This window comes from Tauraco erythrolophus, chromosome 10 (assembly GCF_009769465.1).
Source record: "Tauraco erythrolophus isolate bTauEry1 chromosome 10, bTauEry1.pri, whole genome shotgun sequence".
Lineage (NCBI taxonomy): Eukaryota > Metazoa > Chordata > Aves > Musophagiformes > Musophagidae > Tauraco > Tauraco erythrolophus.
The window spans coordinates 30,119,724-30,142,233 of record NC_141474.1 but is presented as its reverse complement, the minus strand read 5'-3'; the positions used below and the strand labels follow the sequence as shown (position 1 = coordinate 30,142,233).

At 53.9% G+C, this 22,510-nt stretch overlaps 3 protein-coding genes and 1 non-coding gene across 9 annotated transcripts in view; 1 reads left to right on the top strand and 3 right to left on the bottom strand.

The window, feature by feature from the left end:
- Window positions 1-6,782, top strand: part of USP24 (ubiquitin specific peptidase 24) — a 67,328-nt gene extending 60,546 nt beyond the window's left edge. For 5 of the 6 annotated variants that reach the window (XM_086617872.1, XM_086617873.1, XM_086617869.1 and 2 more), the window contains 5 exons: window positions 1,795-1,873; window positions 2,475-2,550; window positions 3,647-3,733; window positions 4,063-4,173; window positions 4,342-6,782. In XM_086617872.1, the coding sequence (XP_086473998.1) occupies window positions 1,795-1,873; window positions 2,475-2,550; window positions 3,647-3,733; window positions 4,063-4,173; window positions 4,342-4,404 (416 nt within the window). In that variant the 3' untranslated portion in view covers window positions 4,405-6,782. Of the gene's footprint in view, window positions 1-1,794; window positions 1,874-2,474; window positions 2,551-3,646; window positions 3,734-4,062; window positions 4,174-4,341 lie in introns of those variants that run through there. The other variant, XM_086617874.1, reaches the window with a different exon arrangement.
- Window positions 6,783-9,646: 2,864 nt separating this feature from the next.
- Window positions 9,647-13,929, bottom strand: PCSK9 (proprotein convertase subtilisin/kexin type 9). The gene is made up of 12 exons (XM_086617360.1): window positions 13,843-13,929; window positions 13,559-13,747; window positions 13,291-13,414; window positions 12,952-13,085; window positions 12,186-12,327; window positions 11,886-12,082; window positions 11,576-11,759; window positions 11,089-11,259; window positions 10,790-10,938; window positions 10,521-10,686; window positions 10,086-10,267; window positions 9,647-9,814 (listed from the first exon to the last, which is right to left on the bottom strand). Exons 2-12 carry the CDS (start codon window positions 13,718-13,720, stop codon window positions 9,647-9,649), a joined length of 1,779 nt encoding a protein of 592 aa, XP_086473486.1. The 5' UTR covers window positions 13,721-13,747; window positions 13,843-13,929.
- A 2,020-nt stretch (window positions 13,930-15,949) lies between these two features.
- On the bottom strand, window positions 15,950-16,020 carry TRNAG-CCC (transfer RNA glycine (anticodon CCC)). Its single transcript has one exon. It is a non-coding gene; the product is annotated as a tRNA-Gly (tRNA).
- A 2,226-nt stretch (window positions 16,021-18,246) lies between these two features.
- BSND (barttin CLCNK type accessory subunit beta) lies at window positions 18,247-21,282 on the bottom strand. The gene is made up of 4 exons (XM_009986114.2): window positions 21,106-21,282; window positions 19,910-19,989; window positions 19,290-19,532; window positions 18,247-18,526 (listed from the first exon to the last, which is right to left on the bottom strand). Exons 1-4 carry the CDS (start codon window positions 21,280-21,282, stop codon window positions 18,247-18,249), a joined length of 780 nt encoding a protein of 259 aa, XP_009984416.2.
- Window positions 21,283-22,510: the final 1,228 nt, after the last annotated feature.

Below are 22,510 nucleotides of genomic sequence, written 5' to 3'. Positions count from 1 at the left end.
TTGGCAAGAGAGCTAAGCAAATCAGAGTGTGTACACAAGGGGGGGGGGGGCGGAGGGGAGTACCTTGTATTAACATAACAGAGTAGCTCTGAGAGTCCTGTAATCTTAAAAATTAATTTTTATTTCCTATGTATCTCAAAAAATTGCCAATATTTTTGTTTTGCCAGCATTCTAATTACCATTAAAAGAAACTGGTTCAGCATGAAAGGATGCCAATACTACTAACTGTAGGATAGCCTCATAATCTAACTGCTGGCTCCCATTTGTTGCTGCTCATACGAAGTATCGTCTCTCCGTTTGATACAGAAACTTAACTGAAGTTACTAAAGCATGCAAAAGCAACAGAAACGTCCCAAAAGTGAGGAGAGCTTACTTCATATGAATCCAGAGAAGATGCTTTGTGTGCAAGAGAAATGTGGAGTAGCCACATGGTGCTCAAAGAGCACCTCTGAAGAGTTAGTGCAGCTTGAGCATCTCTTTCATAGATGTTTGGATGCGGAGCTTCTTCAGGTTGTGGCTTTCACCCTAAGTTATTTTGGATTCTGTTTTAGTGAGAAGGAATATTTAGCTTTGTTCTTTACTTCTCTCTTATACTTCAGTGCTCTTCTGCTTGGTAGTTTCCAGGTATGACTGATAAAAGAGAAGATGGTACGCGGCAGTGTAAGAGAATAGCTAAGTAGTTATTTTATTTCTGGGTAAATTGGTCCCACTTGGACCAGTTCTGTTCTGTAGTTTGGGCAATACGTGACCTTTTTTCCTTTTCAGAGGAGAGGTGCAATTATTCCATTGGATTTTTTATGTTGAGGGCTTTTTGTGCAATGTCATTAAATCATACATATTTTACAAGAACTGCTGTGAGTTTTGGGAGTGAAAGTTGTAGTTTTACCTTGGAGTTTCCTTGCAACAGCACTGAACACATCCAATCTCACTGCACGTGGACCATGACCTGTCAGTCACACTGGCTAGTTTTACTCCAAGAATCAGCAAAAAGTAGTTTTCTGTGGCCCTCGAGAGGATGTTTGTGCATAATTTTCAGCACACTGGTGCTGTAATTTTAATCACCTGCTGTGCTTTCATGGTAGAAAAAGTGACTTTTTGCAGTTCCCTAGCAATTGTTTGCCTACTTTAGAGGTTTCACTACTGTGCTCTTTGCTGACTCCTATGGGCAGAGCAACTTTTGAGTAACAAACCTGATTGTGGCAGCTCCATGGAAATCTTTGTGCTTCTCCTCAGTCAAAGAATTGTGTTAAAAGATGTGGGAATTCATGGTATAGTGGGTAGGAATGGCCTGGGGGTTTCCCCAAGTCTCTCGTAGAAGAGATTTGTGGCTGTTGAATTTTGCTGTGCTTGTTTGTCTGAAGAAGCTGTAAACATTCTTCTAGCTTTGCAAGTTTTGATCCAGGTGGAAGCTGGTGATCTGGTCCATTTATGGGGATTTCAAGCATGTGGGTTTTTCCTTCAGACAGATGTAACCATAGCAATTATCTAATGTAGACTGGATTATAGGGGAAGAATAACGGCATTAAGAGAGGACTGTTTAAAATTCAGGTGCCACATTTGAAAGAATTACTGCATTTTCACTTTGATCTATTTTTAATCCAATAGAGTTGTGGAAGTACTCAAAACTGCCAACAGTACAGCAGTGTGTTTAACACAAATACTCATGCTAACGTCTGTAGAAGTGACTTTCACCACCCAAGTTTAACTAATTTTAGCTTTGTCTTTATGTTTTCAGACTGACTGTTAGGCAGGAAAATGAGTTGTGGTTTTTGATCCATGTGTTTCTCCCCACAGCCTTGATGCACCACAGCAACCATGTGGACAGCAGCCGTTGTTACCAGTGTGTCAAGTTCCTTGTTACTTTGGCTCAGAAGTGAGTAAAGACAGTTTCAGAATTTAACCTCATCCCTACCTTAGGCCCGTCTCTGACTGTTAAGGCTGCTGCTTTTCCTGCTCTTGATCAGCCCAATCTCTTGTTACCGTCATAAAAGTGGTGCTCAAAGGTCTTGACAGGACATGTGTCAGTACGAAGGGAAATCTTTACTGATTAGCACCCGAGATGGATTTCTCGTGTAACAACCGATTAATTGCTGTTTATAAAGGCAAAGGTCAGCTACGTTCTGTAAAGCAGGAGCCTAGGTTTAAGACCAAGGTAAATATAAGGAAACTGTCCCAGATTTTTTTAAGTATTATGATTCCTAAATTCTCTTTGGGACTTGGCATGTGTCCCAGTAAAGCATAGTTCTGGAATACTTGAATCTGTGTAGGAGACTACCTTGTGTAAACTTTACTAGGCATTATTGCTCTTGCTAATTCAGTTAATAACAGGGCTGTACAGTTTAGGTCAGAGTTCACAATGATAGCAGTGCATACAGAGGGCAGCAGCACAAAGAAAAAGAAGTCTTTGCATTTCTTTGTTGAAGATTGCCAGAATGCCTTGTTCAGGACTAATGAACGTAATTTCAATTTTCAAGGTGCACTACTGCGAAAGACTATTTCAAGGAGAATTCCCACCACTGGAGTTGGGCTGTACAGTGGCTACAGAAAAAGGTAGTTTGACTGTGACTTTATGGAAAGACTGCCACTTTGTTTACAGCGAGAATTATGAAATCTCCATCCTCTGTGTGGCTCTTTGAGATGACTCTTAAGACAAAATACAAGCTACTTCATGTTTTACAAGGACAGTTTGGATGCGGCTCAATCTGATGCGTGCAAGAGCTTGAGTAGGCACCCACATGTTTCCGGCGTAGATGAATAAAACCAAGTGTGAATGGTTGTAATGATTGTCATTCCTTGCCATGTGGGAAGCTTTCAGTGCCACTGTATTCGTGTTAGAAGGTTTCAGTTTTCTTAAAAAGCAATTTTCCGTTACCTGCATGTTGATGCAAAGGAATGTGTAAATGAGTTGATTCCTTACAGACTCTCTGCAGCTTTGCACAAAACGTAGCTGTTGACAGATATAGCTTCTTCCTCCCACACATGTTGGTTGGTTTTTTTTGTTCTTCCCTCTAAACGTAACGCAGGTTGGCCAACACAGCTTTAATAAATACCCAAGGACGCTTTGGAAACTTAAAGCTCAGCAGAATTTTGCCTACAGTCAAGCAGGGCAATCCTTGGTCTCCCAGCACTGCATGTACAACACAATAGTATCCCAGCTCCAGGCTGCCTTTCTGTCCTGACAGCTGCTGCCAGGCAGATGTCAGATGCATAAACTAGTGCTATACTCAGTACTGGAAGCAGAATTAGTGGGATGCTCGCAGTGCAGCTGGCACGATGTGTTGCCACTCTTCTCTTGAAACACAGCGAACTGAAAGGTCTGGGTAGTCCTGCTGTACCCGTTTTAACTTTGTACTGTAAACCCCGAATGCACCACTCTTTGGGTGCCATCCAGTAACTTGCTTGCATGTGCATTTACCAAATAAAGGGAGTTGGTTGCTAGTTTTCAGCTGAGGGGCAATAGCCTCTCTGACTGTTCTGGCTGCATTAAAAGTGCATGCTTATCTGTGCCCCGGATCTCCAGCTCGTTGCCAGAGTATTCAGGAAGCTTGTTCCAGACTTGATAGTTCGCCCACCGTCGCAGGCAGATGAGGCTTTACAAATGTAATGCTCATATGGCAATTAATGGCTTTCTTGGCTTTTTATGCAGATGTCTGAACATTATTGGGCTCCACAGAGTAACGTATCCAATGAAACATCAACTGCAAAAACCTTCCAGCGCACTATTTCAGCACAGGTACGTGTCAGTCTTGGGAGACGACATTAAACTGGTTTTATTTCCTTTTTTCCTTTTCAATTAGCATCGTTGGTTTTGGCAACTTTAGTGTATTGCAGTGCACTTAAGGCCATTCTTCCTTTAGAAGCCCAGACCCTGTGGTTGTTCCTGAGAAAAATAACCCTTGAATGATATTAGTCAATACCTCACAATTACCTGTGGTGACTCAAGTATCTCACTACAGCAGCTTTATTGTTTCAGAACCAACTTAAAAAAAAAAAAAAAAAAAAATTCTGGGATGAAGGTATCACCATGGCCCCTGACACTCTCTTGGACTGTTTCCAACGCAGGACACACTGGCCTATGCCACAGCGTTGCTGAATGAGAAAGATCAGTCTGGAAGCAGTAACGGGTCAGAAGGTAGTCCAGCCAACGAGAACGGAGAGAGACACCTGCAGCAGGTAACAATAAAATAAGGGCATGTTTGTCTTGTGTTGCGTTGCTCCGATAGACAGCTTGTTCCTGGGGCTTGGGTCAGAACCATCACTGAATTTAGAAGCGATAACTGTGCACCTTACAAAAGTAACGTGCCGTAACCTTCTCTCCCCATCCCTTGTGTGTGTTGAAAGGGCTCAGAGTCTCCTATGATGATTGGTGAGCCTAAAAGTGACCTTGATGATGTTGACCCGTAGAGGATACCTGTGAACACAAGAACAGATCAACTCAAACATACAATGCCTGGTACCTACTGAAACTGGAGTCCTGTTGCTTATGCCGTTAGAAGAGTCTGGAAGAGAAGTGGCTTTATAGGATCAGAGGCCATGCCAGAGGAGGTTGTTTCCTTGAAAGCTAAAAGCATTTTTTAGCCATGAAGGCTTCAGATCAATAAACGCTCTAGAAAACTGCATCTTCACCTGCAGTAGCTTGTGACAGTCCAGACACCGAAAACAGTTTGTCAAGAAGATTTTATCAAATACACAAACGCTAGTGGTTGAATTTTTATGTGAACATTAAACGAGTGAATGTAAAACTGTTGCTTTTCTGTGATGCTGCAAAAAAATTCTTTTGGTTTTTATACAGGAAAAAAAAAAACAACAGACCGCCCTTATGTATGGAGGGCAAATTTTTAAATCTTTCTGATAATATTGAATAGGAATATTCAAATTTCTGTAAAGATGTGTGATGACTTACATTTCATTGTAAAATATTAGTTAAAGAATGGGTTTACATAAGGACTTCTGTATTTAATATGTCTCCCTGCTAATTTGTAAAGCTTTTTATGAGAAGGATCAGCAAGATTGCTCTGTAAGGAGCGTGATTCCTTACAGAATGGTTTCGTCAAGGAGTTCAGGAATGGGTCATCTTTTCTGGTACCCTTCCGAAAACCACAGGCAATTGGGAAGGGCAATAAAAGAAAAACTTTGTTCTCTGGGTATGCAAGTGTTTATTATTAAAGGATGTTGGTGAATTTAAAAGAAAAAAAAAGTTAATGAGTAGTTTAAGAGAAAAAAGCACTTTAAGATGGAATTCTGTTGCAGTTTTACTCATTAAATTTTTTTTTTAATCTTTGGAGACATATTGAATAAAATGTAGTCTCAATCATGTGATCTGCAATCACTTGCTTAGCTTTGAAATTACTGAGAAAGTTGGTATTGGTTGTATATGATGAATAATTCCTTGAGTGAGTTTGGGACACTATTGTGCAGATTTTATAGCAATTTTAACACGGGGAAAGAATGATTTGGCTGTGTTTGTATTTTCACTTGACCAGGCAACGTTTAAAATATCACAGCTCTTTTGATTTGCTCATAAACAACTGGAAACCAGTTGGGACAATTTGAGCACGGTTTTGTTTTCCACGTGAAGTGCAGTTCAGTGATTTCTGGCTCTGCATACAAGCTGCTTTTGTGCCAACTAACGCTTCATCTTTTGTACGTTTTGTGTTTGCCACATTTTCTGCACTGCTTTTTGCCTTTATTTATGGATTCTGCCTTACTTTAAAAAAAATTATATAAACAAACATGCACAGAAATGGGGGACATCTTAAGGAGTGCCTGGGTACCTCCAGAATAGATAAATTTGCCAAGTTAAAGGCACAACCAGCCAAAAAGTGCCTTTTTTTTTTTCTTTTTACATACTGTTGCCAAAAGAAGAAGCAGCAGACAGCTTTTCACTGTTGTGCACTAATATTGGAATTAATCAGTCATTTCACTGTTGGAAGAAGACATCCAATCTGATTTCAGCTGTACAGCTTTATGACTTATTGCGGGTTACGAGAGCCGTTGTCATCAGTTGCACGTGCAAAGGAGTAAGGGTGGCATTGTAGTGAACCTCTCACTTTCTTTTCCAAACAATGTCTTCATAGACACATGGCAGAGTTAGCATTTTATAAATGTTTCTGATAATGTGCTGGGACATTTTAAATGTGATGTTTTAAATTGATTTGAGTAAATCATTTCTTGCGGATTCCCCTTCTTCCTTCCCCCATCCCTAATACTTTGTTAATGGGTCATAAATCATCACAAGAAGTCAGTACACAGCGGTGATGATGATGGAAGAAGCTGGTAATGTTCCTATGGGTTGGCACCACTCGTCACTTCAGGTTCCTGTTATTTCCTATGGAAACAACGTCCTCGATTACCGCAGGCCCAGAGAAGCATTGATAAGAGAATTACATCAGGATGGCTCATCACCACTGTATACTTGAAACCAATACAAACTTTTTCATGGTTCTGCTCACGCTTGTACAAAGTCAGTGGTTATAATTTGCAATAAGATGATACTTGGTCAATTATTTTTGTTTCCAGCTGCTGTCATTTGAACCTGCTGAAGATTATTTTTTGGAAAATAGAGTTCAACAAAACTAGTTTTTGTGTAAATTGTGATGCATTTCTATGTTGTAATTTTTACTGCCAATCTTTTTGGATGAAAATGTTTTTATACAGCTTACAAAATGTTCAGTGAGGAGCTAGCCGCAGCCTGCCTGTGAGCATTCGAGGAGATATTGTCCGATTCATACACAGACATTTGGCACTGGAAAAATAGGCAGTCTTGACGAACAGTCTTGGGATTCCTGGTCAATGGAATAAAAGTTATTCCTTTCACAGAAAACTAGTGTAATCTTTAGATTGCGCATTCGCCGCTACGCTGTTGTCTTGTTGATCCCTCTTATCTTGAAGCTTCTTAGGCCAGTCCTGCAGATGATAAGCTCTGAGAGGTTGCCCTGATTGCCATTTTGGCTCCTGTCCAGAGTAAATTGAAGCAGCTGAACAGCCCCTGGAGCTGCGCTGCTCTATATCCTTATGCCGTGGTGCACTGTCAGATTTGTATCTGTGTGCAGTTTCTTCTCTTGACCTTCTTAGCAGAATGATTTACCCTGGCTGCGCCTGCAGTCATGGATTAGACCAGCTTTTGTGTGTCAGCTATCAAGATTTGCAGGCGATCTGGACTTGAATTAATACCACCCTTTCTCTTGGTGCGAAGTGCAGAAAGCTGGACACGCAGCAGTGCCGCGGTGCTGGTATTCCCCTGCTCACCCCTTTGCTGCCTCCGTAAAGCAGAACTCGGAGCTACGGACAGGGCTGACATCCTGGCTCTGCCTTCCTGACAGGTGCCTTTGTCCTCCACTCTAAGGACAAAGACTTTTATGTTACAAGCGTGACCCAGCCCGTGCTCTCCACTGGTCATGCCAGTCCTGGGAGCGTGAACTGGGTGTTGTGAACAGCGTGGCGACAGCATACCTGGGATCAACGCTGCTTCCTCCTGAATCAGAGAGGCTTTTCTGCCTACCCACAATACAAGATACCAAGCAAGGGCTAATCTTCTTTTAATATTGTTTCCCTCCCTTATGTACGCTTGAACTAAGCCGTGAAAGCTCTGTCTGGCTTATTGTGCATGGAATGTGCTCACACCTTCTGCTGGGAGCCGGCAGGTGAGCAGGCAGCAGGATCATCAGCAGAAGGTGACGAAGGGAAGGTGAAGGGAAGTCAGGAAGGGAAGTATCTGATGCGTGTTTTGAGAGGTTACAGCCTAGTAAGTCTGCTGAAAAATTACCAGCTGTGTCAAAGCTCTTTGGGAGCTCTTAGGCTAACGTCCCATTTTTCTTTTTCCCCTCTTTGTGCAAAATTCAGATTACAGCTCATAAAATGACGGGCTGTAATTACATACATGTTATGTAATTACACGTTTAGATTAGGGTTGGGCTTTGGCCTTCTTCAGGTAACAAGTTAGAAATAGTTTAAACCTTTCGAAGTGGTGCATCCTACTGGGTCTCTGTCTTTTCTTGCCAATTAAAGGTGGAGTAAGAGATCTGTAAGGGGTGCTTTGGCAGGGAAAAAATACCCAGAATAGACAAAGTTTGACAGGTTAACCTGGTGCTTGTGATATCAAGCTTTATTTTTTTTCATCTGTCCTCAGGTAACACCACACAAATTACATGTTGTAATACCAAGAGGCTGCTAATCACACACAAAAAAAAAAAAAAAAGTGGCTCCTGGTACTTCTCAGCCTTTCTCTGCTGCTGTGAATCTCTCTTTGAACATCTATGCTTTATCTTCTTTCTGGGGCTTCAGTGCTTATCGAGCTTAGCCCAGTGTTACTAGCAACAAAAAGCACAAGGACACATTCCCCTAAGCTGGATGATGGTTTGTTTCCATAACTGGAAGCTCTTGTCCTACACCACTGTTTTAAAAACAAACTTCTGTTCTTGTGTGTGCATGGGACAACAAGACCCGGCCCCTGCTCCCTGTGCCAATGCAGAGCCTGGGCCAGCTGTGGGCACAGGGAGGGTGCCAATGGTCATACAGGGCCACCGTGTACCCAGGGCAGGGATCAGATCCCGAGGTGGGGGCCTGTGGCTGCCTCACTAATGAAGCAGAGCTCGTTTGGGGGAGCAGCATCCCGGCCAGATGGGTGGCAGCTCCCCCTTCCAGCCACTGCTTCTCCCTGGGGCCATACATGAAGCCAAATGATGGATCATATCTACTGAACACTGGTCTATGAATTTCATTTTAAAAAGACATTTATAAAATGTTTATTTATAAAATTCCAAATAAATATTTCAGGTACAAATGTAAAAAGCTAAAATGTACTACGAAAGCTTTTTCTTTACCCCTCCCCCCCACCCCACCCCCACCCCACCCCCACCCCAAAGGAATTACAACTAATTCTATGTATTTTGGGAAACCCTGAAAGGGAAACTGTTAAAGCTTTAACACGTAACACCAGCAGATCATTAACTTTGACTTAACAACAAAAAGAAACCACTAACAAAGCAGAAGCTGACTCTGTAGCAATGCAGATTAAAATCTTAATTAGACAAGCGGACTGTTTAAACTAGAGCCCTTACACTTGACTAGAAAGTGAAGAAGTCTCCCAGGTACACAAGTAGGCAATTACAAAACTGCCTAAAAATGCTAACTATGATTTTCCAGGTGCTAAGAGGCATTTTCTGACATCTAATGAGCAACTAACCAGGAAAGAAAGGAGCAATCCTCACCACAATATATATATATTTTTTTAAAAAGGTGGTGGTTTTGTCATGTGCTGGGTGACAACATGAACAAACAGCCTCAAGATGGCTTGTACAGTCCGGGTATTTACAGGAAGAGCCTGCACACGGTGGGGGGAAAGGATTCCGGGATGACTCCTGTGATGGGACAGGGCTCTGACTGCACGGGGGCTGCTTGGAAAGCTCTTCCACAGCCCCTTGGGTCTCAGCCCTGCTGTCTGAGTGATGAGCTTGTACCCCACCATCACGGCAGCCCAAGCGTGGAGGCCGTCAGCAGCCGCGTGTCGGAGCATGGACCATGCCAGGAGCAGCAGCTCAGCCCTAGGAAGGTACCGAGCCAGGGATGCAGTGGTCCAGCAAAGCACCCATCCCCAGTATGCTGGGATACTGGGCCAGGGCAGCCATGTCTCCGGCTCAGCCCGTCCCTACTGCCGGCTCCGGCAGCAAATGGCGATGGCCACAGCCACACTGCTGCCAGGGTCGCTGGCTGCCACGCAGGTATTGTCCACAGCGTAGGCTCCCATGGTGCCAGGGCTCTGGGAATGGGCATTACAGCCCGTCAGCGTCCAGCCGTTGTCACAGGACACCGTCACCTAACGGGGCAGAAGAAGTCATGCTCCACAGGCCACCAAAGCGGCAGGGGTCTGCCCGTCCCTGATGGTCCCCAGGGATCTGGGATGTGGTCAGTGACCCCAGCTGGGCAGCATGTCCCATGACAGGTGGGCAGCTGGGGACACCAGTGAAGGCTGGGGTTGGGGCTACGGTCACGATGAGATGCCAAAGCCAACCTGACCCGTCAGGGTGGCAGAGGGACGCGCAGAGGTGAGGGCAATGCCGTGGTGGAGGAGCGTGCACTGTCCCTACCTTCTCCGCAGAGCCCGGGGACACGTGCTCCTTCACCCGGCACTCCAGGCTGGTGGCGGGACAGCACAAGGCGTGGGCCATCATCTCCGTCCTGCTGGCACAGCGGCTGGCCCCACTCCCCGGCCCCGGGACGGGTCTGCCGCCATCACCCAGTGCCGCAGTGGGGGAGTGGAAACTGCACCCTGCCGAGGGGAGAGGGGCTGTTGGCACGGGGTGGCCACGGCAGCGTCCCAGCGCACACGCAGGCGCTAAGGGATGTCCCCATGAGCCCTGAGCCTTCCCTGCCTACGTGCACGCAGCACACATCCCCTTCCCTTCGGCGCAGTGCTCACACCCACCCGTTTACCCCCAGGTCCCAGAGCTTTTCTGGAAGAAACACCCTCAGCCATCAGGGTGTCGGCTCGAGGGTCTGTAACGCGCCACGTGAGGTGTTACCAGTCAGCACGTGGTCCCGCGGCGAGCAGCCGGCCCCCTCGGCCGCCCGGGAGCTGGCGTTGATCCGGCACTCGGCCCTGGGCCACGTGCAGCACCTGGCGATGGCGTAGACGCCTCGGCCCCGGAAAGCGTTGTGGGCCACGCACTGCTTCTGCCCATCCTTGTCCTGCGGCCGGGGCGGCACGGCGTCACTGGGAGGGTGCGGGCGCCTGGGGATGCCTCCGAGGTCAGTGGGCACCCCAAGGGCAGTACTTCTGTCTCCTGCTCACCTCCATGTGCTCCCCCAGCCGCCTGCCACTGCGGGAGAAGCTGGAGCAGCTGAGCATCTCCTCGGCGCCGGCGCAGCGAGCCACGGCCGTGGCGTGCCGGGTGAGCCCTGAGCGTGCCGACCACACCGAGCGGCAGTACAGCTGCTCGTCTGCAACGGGGCAGATGGCATCAGCGGCAGCGCGGACACAGCTCAGGGAGGGGCATGCCCTGCCGACATGCCGTGCTTTCACCCCGGCACGTCTTTCCCCAGAACGGGCAGAGCTCTGCCGGGCACCCAGCAGGCAGCCGAGGTCTTTACCTGTGCCCAGCCGGGCGGGCAGCCCGGCCACGCTGTTGGGCGTCTGGAGCCGCTGCTCCTCGGGAAACCACGCTGTGTCCATGACGTTCTTGGAAGCGAAGTGCAGGAGGCGCTGCCGGAGCTCGGCGAGGCTCAGCTGGGGCTCAGCGCTGAGCAGCATGGCAGCAATGCCTGCCAAGAGCCACGGGGGCCGCGGTGAGAACCAGGGGCCATGCAGCCATCAACACACAACTCCTCCGAGCAACGCAACTCCAGAGAGACAGGAGAAGGAATCACTGCAGCCCATTACCCTCATGCACGGGATGCAGGAGCTCTGTGCAGGCTGCAGCACCCAAACATGCCAAAATAGTGGCATGGTGGCATGCAAGAATGTCCCCAGCACAGGCAGCCAAGATGCCCGGCACCTCCAGGGACACTCGTCCAGTATCTTCACCACTTAGGGCAAGTGGAGAGCCAGCCCTGCCCGCCACCCCGCAGCCCAGCTCACCCGCCACGTGCGCGGCCGCCTGCGACGTCCCACTCTGCGCCATGAAGCACGTGCTGCAGTCGCTGGAGGCGCCAATGATGTCATCCCCTGGGGCAAACAGGTCCACACAGCGGCCAAAGTTGGTGCCCAGGGTGCCGATGGAGGCAGGTTGATCCTCCTTGTTGGTGGCGCCGACCGTGATGACCTGCCAGGGTGGTGACAGAAGGGCACATGAGTGGAATGGGATGCGCAGCCCCAGCAGACGAGCCTGGGGAGGTGGCAGCATGTCCCCGCACATCCCTACTCCTCAGGGAGCCCTTCCAGCCCCTACCTCCGGCTCGGACGCTGGTGAGTACAGGCAGGCATCATCCTTGTAGTTACCGGCAGCTGCGACCATCACCACCCCCATCTGCGCCACGCGCCGGCAGCCGGCGTTCAGCACACGGCTGTAGGCACCGGTGAAGGGCAGCACCACCACCAGCGGCGCGTACGGCCGAGCCTCCAGCGTCGCCTTGATAAACTCCAGGCCTTGGGGGATGAGACGAGGGACGGGACACCCTCACAGGATGGGGACGAGGCAGGGGGGCTGCAGGAGGGAGCGGGCTCCTCTGCGGGGCGTGGGGTGACTCACCGATGAGGGTCCCGCTGACGGTGCCCTTCCCCTGGCAGTTCAGCACCCGGAGGCTGCGGATGTTGGCGCCCGTGGCCACGCCGGCATCGCGCCCGCTCAGCACCCCAGCCACGTGTGTCCCGTGGCTGTCGCACTTGCTGGCCTGGCACGGGCACCACGGTTTTACGCCCCGGCCCATTGCATTCAAAGCAAGTTTGCAACAGCACAGCGTCCTCTCCATCCCACCCCACCCCTTGTGCTTTGCACCAGCTAAATCCCACTGCAGAATAAATCTTTAAAAAATTTTTTTGAGGGGGGATGATAAAAAAATCATCCTGTGCAGAAGGAGAAAAGCTGGCAGGATGGACAGGGGATGCAGCCAGCCTTCCCTAGGGCTGTGCTAGTGCTGGGCTTCCCACGCAGCAATGCAAACCATGCAAGGCAGCACTAGCACCCACTGCAGGGTGCAGGCAGCCTTCCCAGCCCCAGGTGTGGGGTCAACCTCAATTCCTTCTTGCAACGACACCTTGCAGGCACCCATGCCCCTCCCCAGCCTGCTTTCCCTGGAAAGACGCCCTGTCCTGCTCAGCCACAGCCCCAAATAGACGACATTGAGGGTCCCAGCATCCCCCAGGACCACAGCTCCAGCTGCTGCATGTCCTGCCCAGCATTTTGTTTTGAGCCGAGTGACCCTCCCGTCCTGGGAAGCCTCACAAGCTCGGTCAGGGTTGGAGGGTGCAGGGGGATGCTCTTGTCAGACAGCAGCATGCGGCACCTCGGGGCTCACCTGCCTGTGGAAACGGGTGCCGTCCTCCTCGGGGACGCTCTCGAAGTCAGTCACGAGCACCCTGCCCTCAATCTCCCGATGGGTGCTCTGCACGCTGGTGTCCAGCAGGTAAATCTCCACCAGGTCACCTTTATCTACCAGGGACGCAGCCAGGGCAAAAGGCAACCACCGCCACGGTCAGTCCGGGCCACCTGGGGTGCTCGCAAAATGCAGCTCCAGACCCGCAGCACCATGGAGCAGGGGAATATCTCCATTCCTCTGAGATCAGGAGAGGGGACAGGGGCACTGACCCTTCTTTCCCAAACCCCATCATTCCTCCCGCTGTGTCCCAGTGCTTACTGGGAGGGCTGTAGGTGCCTGAGCTGGGCTGTGGTGGCACGATCCTGCCCAGGTTCCAGGGGATGCTCTGGGCAAAGACGTAGGCGTCCTCCTCGACGTACTCCACATGCGGCAGCTTCAGCGCCTGCGAGGAGGGGACACAGGGGACATCACAACACCTGGTGTGATGGCAAAGCTGCTCTTCCGCCTGGGGCTGGGGCTGCCACGCCCCACCAGTTGCCCCCCGCTGCAACCCACCTCCCTGAGACCTGTCCTCCGCCCCACGTACCATGTCCAGGACATCGCTGCTCATCTTCACCAGGAAGGCAGGCAGGAGGTGGAAGACGTGCAGCAGTTTGGTCAGATATCCCCGCCGAGCCGCCCGTGCCTGCAGCCGCCGCGCTGTGCCTCGCACCTCGGCCTCGCCGCTGCCCGCCCACAGCATCACCATGTAGCTCCCGGGCAGCCGCCACGACGCCTGCAGAGACACGCAAGCCCCGGGCTGGGGTTTGCGGGGGGAAACGACCAGGCCTGGCCGCCCCCACCGCCTACCCCCCCAGCAACGCTCCTCACCTTGGCAGCGCGATGGAAGGCGGCGGGGCCCGACGGGGCGGCCCCGACGGCATCTGCCTCCTGCTCGGCCTCCCCCAGGGCCAGCACCAGCTCCTCCGCCAGCTCCGCCGCCGCCCGCGCCAGCACCAGCGCCAGCACCAGCGCCAGCCCCCGCGGGGCCATCCCCGCCCGGACCCCCGACGGGGAGCGCGGAGGTGCGGAGAGCCGCCCGCCGAGGAACCGGAGCGCGCCCGCGGAGCGCAGGAGGCGGAGCGCGCCCGCAGAGCCCAGGAATCGGTGCGCGCCCGCGGAGCCCAGGAATCGGTGCGCGCCCGCGGAGCCCAGGAGCCGGAGCGCAGCTTCGCCCGGCGCGGCGGGGCGGGGATCACGCCACCGCCGCCGGCCCCATCAGCCCACCCGGGCGGGTTAACCATTAACGGGGCCGCGGCCGGGAAGGGGCGCCGGGGGTGGGGGGGCGGGAGGGAAGCGGCACGTCGGGGGGGCGCGGGGAGCGGAGCGGGGGGGCAGCGCTGCCCGCACCGGCCTCCGCGCACCAGCGGGCCCGGAATTCCCCCGCGAGCCCCCGCGCACCTCTGGGAGCTGTGGCAAGCGGAGCGCAGACACTCAGGACTATTTTCAGAAAGGGCTGAAAGCTTTAATGTGCCTCTGCCTGGCTGACTCCAGAGATACACTTCCATGAAAGCCTCTAATCCTGTTTAGGCATTTTTTACAGAGTCGTCACACAGCACAAATATTATTTTCCTGGGATACAGTTGGTGCTTTCCCGTGGCTCCCACTGCTGGTTCCCATCGTTCCCCTCCCTGCTGCTCCGGCATCCCTGGTGACCTTTGACAACCCCCTGCCCTGCTCCCTGCTTTTGAGGGAAATAGGGATTTCTGTTTTTTACTGGCTATGTAAAAGCTCCTCGGAGCTTGTATGTTTTATACGGATGTAGATGTTTTATGTGGATGTAGATGTTTTATATGGGTGTATATGTTTTATAGGGATGTATATGTTTTATATGGATGTACACATTTTATATGGATGTACATGGTTTATAATGATGTGTATGGTTTATATGGATGTGCATGGTTTATATGGACACATATATGTTATTTTTAATGAGACATCAAGTAGGTGCCTGCACACCTTGGTTTGGGTAACGGGGGACACACCAGACTCCGCTTGCCACCCGCTCTCTGCTGCGGCGAGCTGCCATCGCCAGGGTCGGGTGCCCAGCAGGCTCCTCGCAGGGACAAGTCTCACTCCTGATTTTTTCGACTCAGCTTAATCAGGCCCCGCTAAGCCTCATGCAACACGGAGCTGATGCTTCAGAACACCTTCAGGGCAGCTGAGCACCAGGGAGCCCCATTTCAAGGGGGACGATCTCCCTCTCCCCACAGAGTCACTCGCTTCCTTTTTGGGCAGGGCACAAGCTGTGTCCGAGGGAAGGCTGGAGAGACCCCAAAGAAGAGGTGGTGGGGAAGGCCCCCCAAGTATCACACGCACCCCCACATGCTGAGCAGCTCCAGGGAGGCCTCGGCATGAATACCCAGCCCCAATGCTTGTGCAGGGAGTGTGAGAGACGCCCAGCCCTGGAGCTCTCGGGAAGGAGTGGATGTCTGCAGGAAGATTTTTTCTTTTTTCATGAAAAAATATTCAGAAATAGCCAAAAATCTTGCACCTTGTAGAGAAGAGATCTGTTTCCCATCCTGGTACACAGGGGAGCTTCTACCCAGCAATTCCTGCCGCTGCTGAGAGCAGTAGTGCCCTCTGGCTGTGTCAGTGTGAAGGGGGGGGCGGGGGTCATGTCTGGGGAGAAGGAAGGAGAGAGCAGGAAAGGCAACAGAGAAGATCCCAACAAGGGGGAAAGGGTATCTCAATGCCCTGCTGCCCTCCAGCCGGGGGGGAGCTGTGGAGCTGTGGGGCGGTGCTGGCAGAGGGCAAGATGATGATGCTGAACCAGTTCCCCCCACTCCGGCATCCCACTGGGTGGATGTGCCCTAGGGCCAGGGAAAAAAAAAAAAAAAAAAAAAAAAAAAAAAAACAAACGAAAAGAGAGGGGTTTCAGTTTGATATTTGAGGTAGTTCAGTACGACTTGGTAGTTTAAAAGCTCAAAGAGATGGTTGCACCAGCCGGGAATCGAACCCGGGTCGCAAGAATGGGAATCTTGCATGATACCACTACACCACTGGTGCGCTGCTCTGGGGCTCTCTGCGCACTGTCAAGGCCACGCGCCGCGATCCAACACCCCCCCCCCCCATCCCCTTCACATCCCCCTCCCCCCTCCCCCCTCCCCCCCACCCCCCCCGCGCTCGACTCCCCGCGGAGGGAACGGCCCCAGCCACGCGCGGCCGGGACGCGGGTGGGTGCAACGCGTGGGGGACCGGCCGTGGGTGCTGCGCTCCCCCCACACCCCCAACCCGAGGGCCCGGGGGGGCGGCGGGGCCTCGGGCTTTGCGGAGCTCTTAATTTCCTGCAGGAATGTCGCGTTTCTCGCACCGGTGAACCTCAGCCGGCTGCGGGAAGCGGATCCCCGCGGCCCCGGCAGCCGCTGGGCCCGGGGTCCTCCCGCCCGGGGTCGCGGCCACGGTGCTTCGCTGAGGGATGCGGGGACCCAAATCCAGCTGCACAAAGGGCTCCCGGGGTGCGGGGAGAGACTCCCTCCCCACCCCCCCCACCCCCCCGTCTGAGCCCTCTCCTCTCTCCCTGCCCAAGGAAAATACTTGTGAATACTTGTGAAAATTCAGTTTCTTTTGCCAAAAGTGGTCGTGAGTCCCAGGACACGAGATGGGCAAAAGCTTTCGTGTCTCTACGAGACTCCTGCTCTCAATAGGAGCCAGCGACACAGAGCCACGTCCTGCCTCGGGCACCCTCTGGAACCCAAGCGAGACGTGGCCCCATCCGAACGGTGTCCCTATGGCCACCGCGCTCCCCCCTGCCGGGAAGGACGGGCAGGAGTCAAGCGAGTGTAAACAGTTGGGTAACGCTTCCTCTTGGACAGCCACTCGCCATCCTGTTGGCAATATTTAGCAAACACCGGCATCTTCGTTCCCCACCCTCCCGACGGCAGCGCTGGCTGTAAACATGCTGAGTGCACGGGGTGCTGCCCGCCCTTTTCCCTGCGCTGCCGCGGTGACGTGAAGGTGACCGAGGGGTGCGGTAGCACCAGGAAGGGTGTCGCAGGGGCACGAAGCCCCCGAGTAGAGCCACTTCTTGCACCACCCTGGGTTGTACCAGCAAAGCAGTCCCGGGGCGGCAGGGGAATGTGGGGAGCATCGTTTCCAGGGCTCCCACACTCCATCCCCCTCAGGTGCTGGGGGACAGCTTCCCTCCACCACCACTTTTGGGCTTGTCAGCCCACATAAATTTGCCGAAGAGCCACTCTGCCAGCAGAAATGTGCCCCCAAGCCTCTTGAGGCCATACTGGGCACATGCAACATCCAGCCCAGCTTTCCCAAAACAGGGTGAGGGTCTCAGCATCCCTATACTGTTGGAGCTGCTGATGCTTTCAACCTTCCTCCCAAAATAAGCCCAAACCTGGCTGTCCCAGGGAGGCTCAGCCGCACAGATGCCTACGGCCCCGAGCTGCCCAAGGGCATGCGGAGGTCACAGCTGGCACCAGCACTGCCGTATCCATGTGTTGCAAACAGGCCGCAGAAAGCTGCTCCATTGCCCCTGCCGTGGTGGCAAACCAGGCTTAGCTGCATCAGTGTTGCCCAAAGCCACCACCTCGAGATGCCCTTGGGAAGCCACAGCCCTCATCAGGGTTTCGGCTCAGCCGAGTCCTCCTCCCTCTGGCCCTGCCAGCGCTGGAAGCTGGTCCTCATGCTGGAGACAGGGGACAGCACATCCTCTCCCCCCCATCACCCCTCTCCCAACCTGGAGAAAAGAAGGCTGCCTGCTGCCGGAGTCTCAGGATCTGATTTTAATTCCAAGGTGGCTTTGATAGGTGGGAAAAAGGCTTTGTGGCCCTCTCTGCCTCGTAAAGCTCACCTGGGGTTAGTACAGCTTATCCTACCTACACGCTGATCCTGGTTCAAGCAGCAAAACTAACCTTTTCCCTTCCTAAGGACATTATTTAGCCCGGATCCTGCCCAGCTTGGCATTCGCGCTTATCCGTGCCCACCCAAAGGGCTCTGGTGAGGGGTGACCTTCCTGTCGGCTGTCCCCTCTGCTGCAGAAATTTGAGTCAGGAGATGGTGATACTCCCCTTGGGTTTTCCGGAATTGCAGCCTCCCATGTGGCTGGGTGGGCGCGAGGGGCACAGCGTGGCACGGGGAATGGGCAGGAGCCTGGGGGCTCCTCTGCACTGCAGGCGTTGCACTGCTGGGGGGCAGCCCCAGCCCCTCTCTTCCAGGCTGCAGTGTCTGCGTCCCCTCCATGAGATGGGTCCATGCCCAGTGGCCATTCTATATAGGAAATCAGTTTTCAGGCTCAAAAAGGCGGTCACTATCCTCAAGCAGAGAGTCTGGCCCCTCTTGGAGCCCATAATAGAGGTCATCCTCCTCCCTGGTGCCTTTTCGAGGGTGCTCTTTCCCCGCCGGCGAGCTGGTCGGGGTGCAGCTGGAGCAGGCGGCAGATGACGGGGAGGGTCGGCCCTGTGGCACGGGGCTGCCGGGTACAGACCCCTCCAGCGATGGCGTGTCCATGTCCTCCAGTAGGGATGCCAGTGGTGCGGTCCTCGGGGCTGGTCGGGGGGAGCTGTGGGAACAGGGAGGGCTGATGGGCAACACGGGGGTTACACTAACCACAGCTGGGCTGGAGCTGGGTTTTCCCCTGGAGCTGGTCGCTGCTGGACCCGGCACTGGGCTTGGCGTTGCTCAGTGTCCCAGCATCCCCGGTCCCCTTTATGGGAACACTCCACCTGCCAGGCTCCCCCTCCTGCCCATGGGATCGGATGGAGCAGCAGCTGCCCTCGCACGCTGTGCCCACACCCCAGAGAGAAAGCAAAGCCACCCTGTCTCAGTCGTAGCTGCCCTTTGGCAGAAGGGGTGCCCAAGGACTGCGCCTCAAGGCTTCATGGTGACCTCCATTGTCTGCGAAGCGCTTTTGGGATCTCCTGGACCGACGCATGGGCATCATACATGGCATCTGGTTTGAGGGACGTGTACTGAGTGTCCCATTTCTGTCAAAGTCCGAACAGGAATTTGGGATTTGTTCTGGTGAGGGGCTTTTTTGTTTGTTTGTTTATCAAACCAAATAAAAGCAAAATGCCAATTACAACCACAGGCAATCCCAATTTCCTCCTGATTTCACCCTGGTAAATAATTTGGTCCTGGGACACTCCATGGGCTGACACACTGTTTGGGCTCCAGTGAGTCTAGGGGGTGCAGGGATGGCTGGGTGCTGTGCCAGCAACACAGACCCCTCTGCCTCCTGTCCCATCCTCAATGCCGGGGGTCTGACCCCCCAGTTTCACCCCACATCCCACCAGTGCCACTTTGACCCCGCAGGCATCACGTACCAGTTGCCTGCTGATGCTTCCAGCCGAGGCACCGTCTCTCGAGGGTGGTCCCCAGCAGCCCCCAGCTCCCGGTGGACCTCTGCTGTTGCCTGCATGGCTGGCTGGGAGCCACTGCCAGGGCCAGGCTGGGCCACAGGTGGAGGAAAGGCCGAGTCCACCGCCTGCCTCTGGATCTGCTCATAGGATGGCAGGCTTTTCTCGTAGGTGTTGGTGGCCTCTTGGTTGGGGCAGAGGGTAATCAAGCTGCGGAAGAAGGAGGAAAAGGGTGCTGAGCAGGACCTGGATCCCCACAAAGCCAGGAGATGCTCACAGGGATGCACACATGGGACTTCGTTAGGAGCTTTAGAGGCCACATCGCTGCTGGCAGCCAGCAAGTCCTTCTAGGAAGGCAGCTGGATGCTTTGCACCCCCCAGCATCATTCAGGCTCTGGAGCCGGACGGGGCTCAGCCAGCCCTCGCCTCCCCCACCCCAGCCCCAGCTTGTCATTTTTTGCTGCAATAAGCGCGGTTGTCCCCAGTGCCGGTGGGCTCTGACGCTGCCCTCGTCCCCAGGGGCGCGCAAATAACCGTGGGTGCAGATGAAAATCCCCTCCAAAAGGAAACCGGGCGCTGGGACCTACCGGGTGTCCTTCTCCGGCAGCATGATGGGTTTGTGATCCAGGTACCGCTCGGCCTCAATGTCCGCAGGGACAAACGTTATCTGGGGGAAAAGGAACGCAGAGCCCAGGGGGCTGTGCTGGGCATGGCCGGGACCCTCGGCCCTTGTCAGTGGGAAAAAGTTCGAGGTGTCCCTTTAGCTGGGGTTTCGGACTTTTCCCAGCACCTTTGGATGTCTTGCTTGGAAATGAGTTTTTTGGGGGGAAATCAATAAGGGATTGAATGAATCCAGCACGCCCCGGTCTCAGCACCTTGTCCTCACTGAGGTCGTGCATGTCCCCAAGCCTGAGGAGGGTCTGAGGGCTCCTGGAGGAGGTCACTGGCCAGGGACAACGCTGAGGGTGCCCTGTCCTTGAGCCCCGAGTGCAATGACAAAGCCACAGCTCCCTCCTCGCCGGGACTGAGCTTGGCTTTGGGGGGAGCTGGGGTCAGCTTCACCTCAATCCCAGGGGACTTGGCTGGTCCCAGGGGGGTCCCAGCCAATCCCAGGGTCCCACACACCGCCCCACGTTTCAGGGTGCAGCCAAGCTGCCGTCGGACCATCCTGCAGCGCCCGGCTCAGTGCCGCAGCCGCCCCCTCCTTGGAAAAAGCCTTTTCTGGCAGCGCTGTTTCCCGGGGCAGGGACACGTGGCTGCCCTGCCATGCCGGCGATGTCCTCTGCCAAGGATACCGGCAGGTGAGGGCTGCGTTCGGGGGACACAGGCTCCTCCAGACCTCCAAGGCCATGGTAGCCCCTTCTTTGGAGTCCTGGGAGCCCTGCGAGCCCCCGGCCTCTGCGGGTGCAGGGAAGGGGCTGGTTTGGGGGTGTTGCATGGGAGAGGTGAACATCAGCTCATTCCCTCGGGTTTATTCCCCGCTGCCTGCTTGGAAGCAAAGCCCCGGGCTTGGGGCAGCTGTAGGGGTACAGGGGGGTGAGGGAGCGGGGACGCATCCTGCAGGGGAGATGTAGCAGGGCAAGAGACCCCCAGCCAAGGCTTCCCCCTCCAGATTGCCCCGACTGGCTTTCCCCCAGGACCTGCTGCTACCTCACCCTATGGATGGGGAAACTGAGGCACAGCCTGAGGCTACACGTCTGCAGTAGTGAAGCGGGATGAGGAGCTGAAGCCACCCAAACCCAGCTGAGCCCCCCGAGGCGCGCAGTGGCTGACCGGCCCCTACCTTCGGGTAGCACTGGCACATGCTCCAGGTGACGCCCACCGCTACAAGCAGAACACCCAGGGCGCAGAAGGTGATGTAGATCTGGGGCTTCTCCACGCTCATGATGAACATCCCTGTCATCACCAGGAAGAACCCCAGCACGATGAACCCGTAGCGAAAGGCCTTATCCTCGGCCATGGGTGCCGAACCGGAGAGGCAGGGGAGGAGAGATGCCAGGAAGCCCTTCTACCCACGGCAGCCGCCCGCCAAGCACACCTCCGGGGGAAGGTGAGGAGTGGTTTCTTTCTCAGGAGGCTGCCAGGGGCTGAGGATCAGCTGCACGTCGAGCCTGGTCCTGCCCAGGGCTGAGCCAGCCAGTTTTCCACGGGTTTGTAATGAATGCAAACACCGACCCGCCGTTCACACTCCAGTGAAGCCGCCCGGCACGTGTCCGGGTAACCTTCCCTGCAGGCACACGCGGCCGGACCCCTCGTCTGTGGAAGGGATGGGGAGGGAGAGGGGGGCACGGTGGCAGAGACAGGGACCCGGAGAGCGGCTGGTCCCGACGGGACTTTCCCAGCCCTGGGCTGGAGCTGAACTCGGCCATAAACCAGAGCTGGCAGAGTCCCAGATTAAGGGAGACGCCTTTTCAAGGGCTGCAGGGCTGCCGCAGGGAGGGGGAGCACCCCGGGGTCTTTTTGGAGGCCGGTAGGTTGGGAATAGCCTTTGCTTTCTCCGGATGGGTGCTGGGGAACCACCGGTGGGGCTGCCTCGGTGGGGCAGCTACTGAGCTGCGAAGCAGGGAATAAAGCCAGGGAAGGATGGAGCAGGGTCAGTCCGCCCGGTCGGAGTGAGGACAGAGTGTCCATGTGCCCTGTGTTCGCTTGAGATGGGGCAGGATGTCCCACTGCTCATCCGCCAGCCAGACCGTAGCCGTGGCTTTCATTAGCCTTCGGTTTGTTCCCCTGCTCGCCTGTCCACGTAGGAAAGGTGTGGCTGCCTTATAAAAATAATATATTACATTATAAATTGTGTTCTATTTGTCTGTGGCTCCGCAGCCACTCGGCAGCTCTGCAGGTCCGCAGGGCGCCCAGGGCAGCCCCGTTATTCCAGTGGGATGGAGGAACTGGCAGCAGCCCCCAGTGAAGTTGGCCTTTCCTTTGGGTGGCGGAGTGGGGTGAACCACGCAGGGTGGCTTTTTGTAGGACACTGCCTGAACAGTCAAGTGCAGTCAGACACCCTGGATGCGCGCATGAGCCACTGAACATCCCTAAACCAACCGAAGCGAGGCATGGGAAGTCCGTATGTGGGGAAAGCAAGGTGGAAGGGATAGAGATATGGCTGGAAGGGGTATTGGAAAGGCAGAGGAGCCAACGGGGTGGCATGGAGTTGGTTTTTCTCCTGTCAGGCTCCTCGTTCTCTGCTG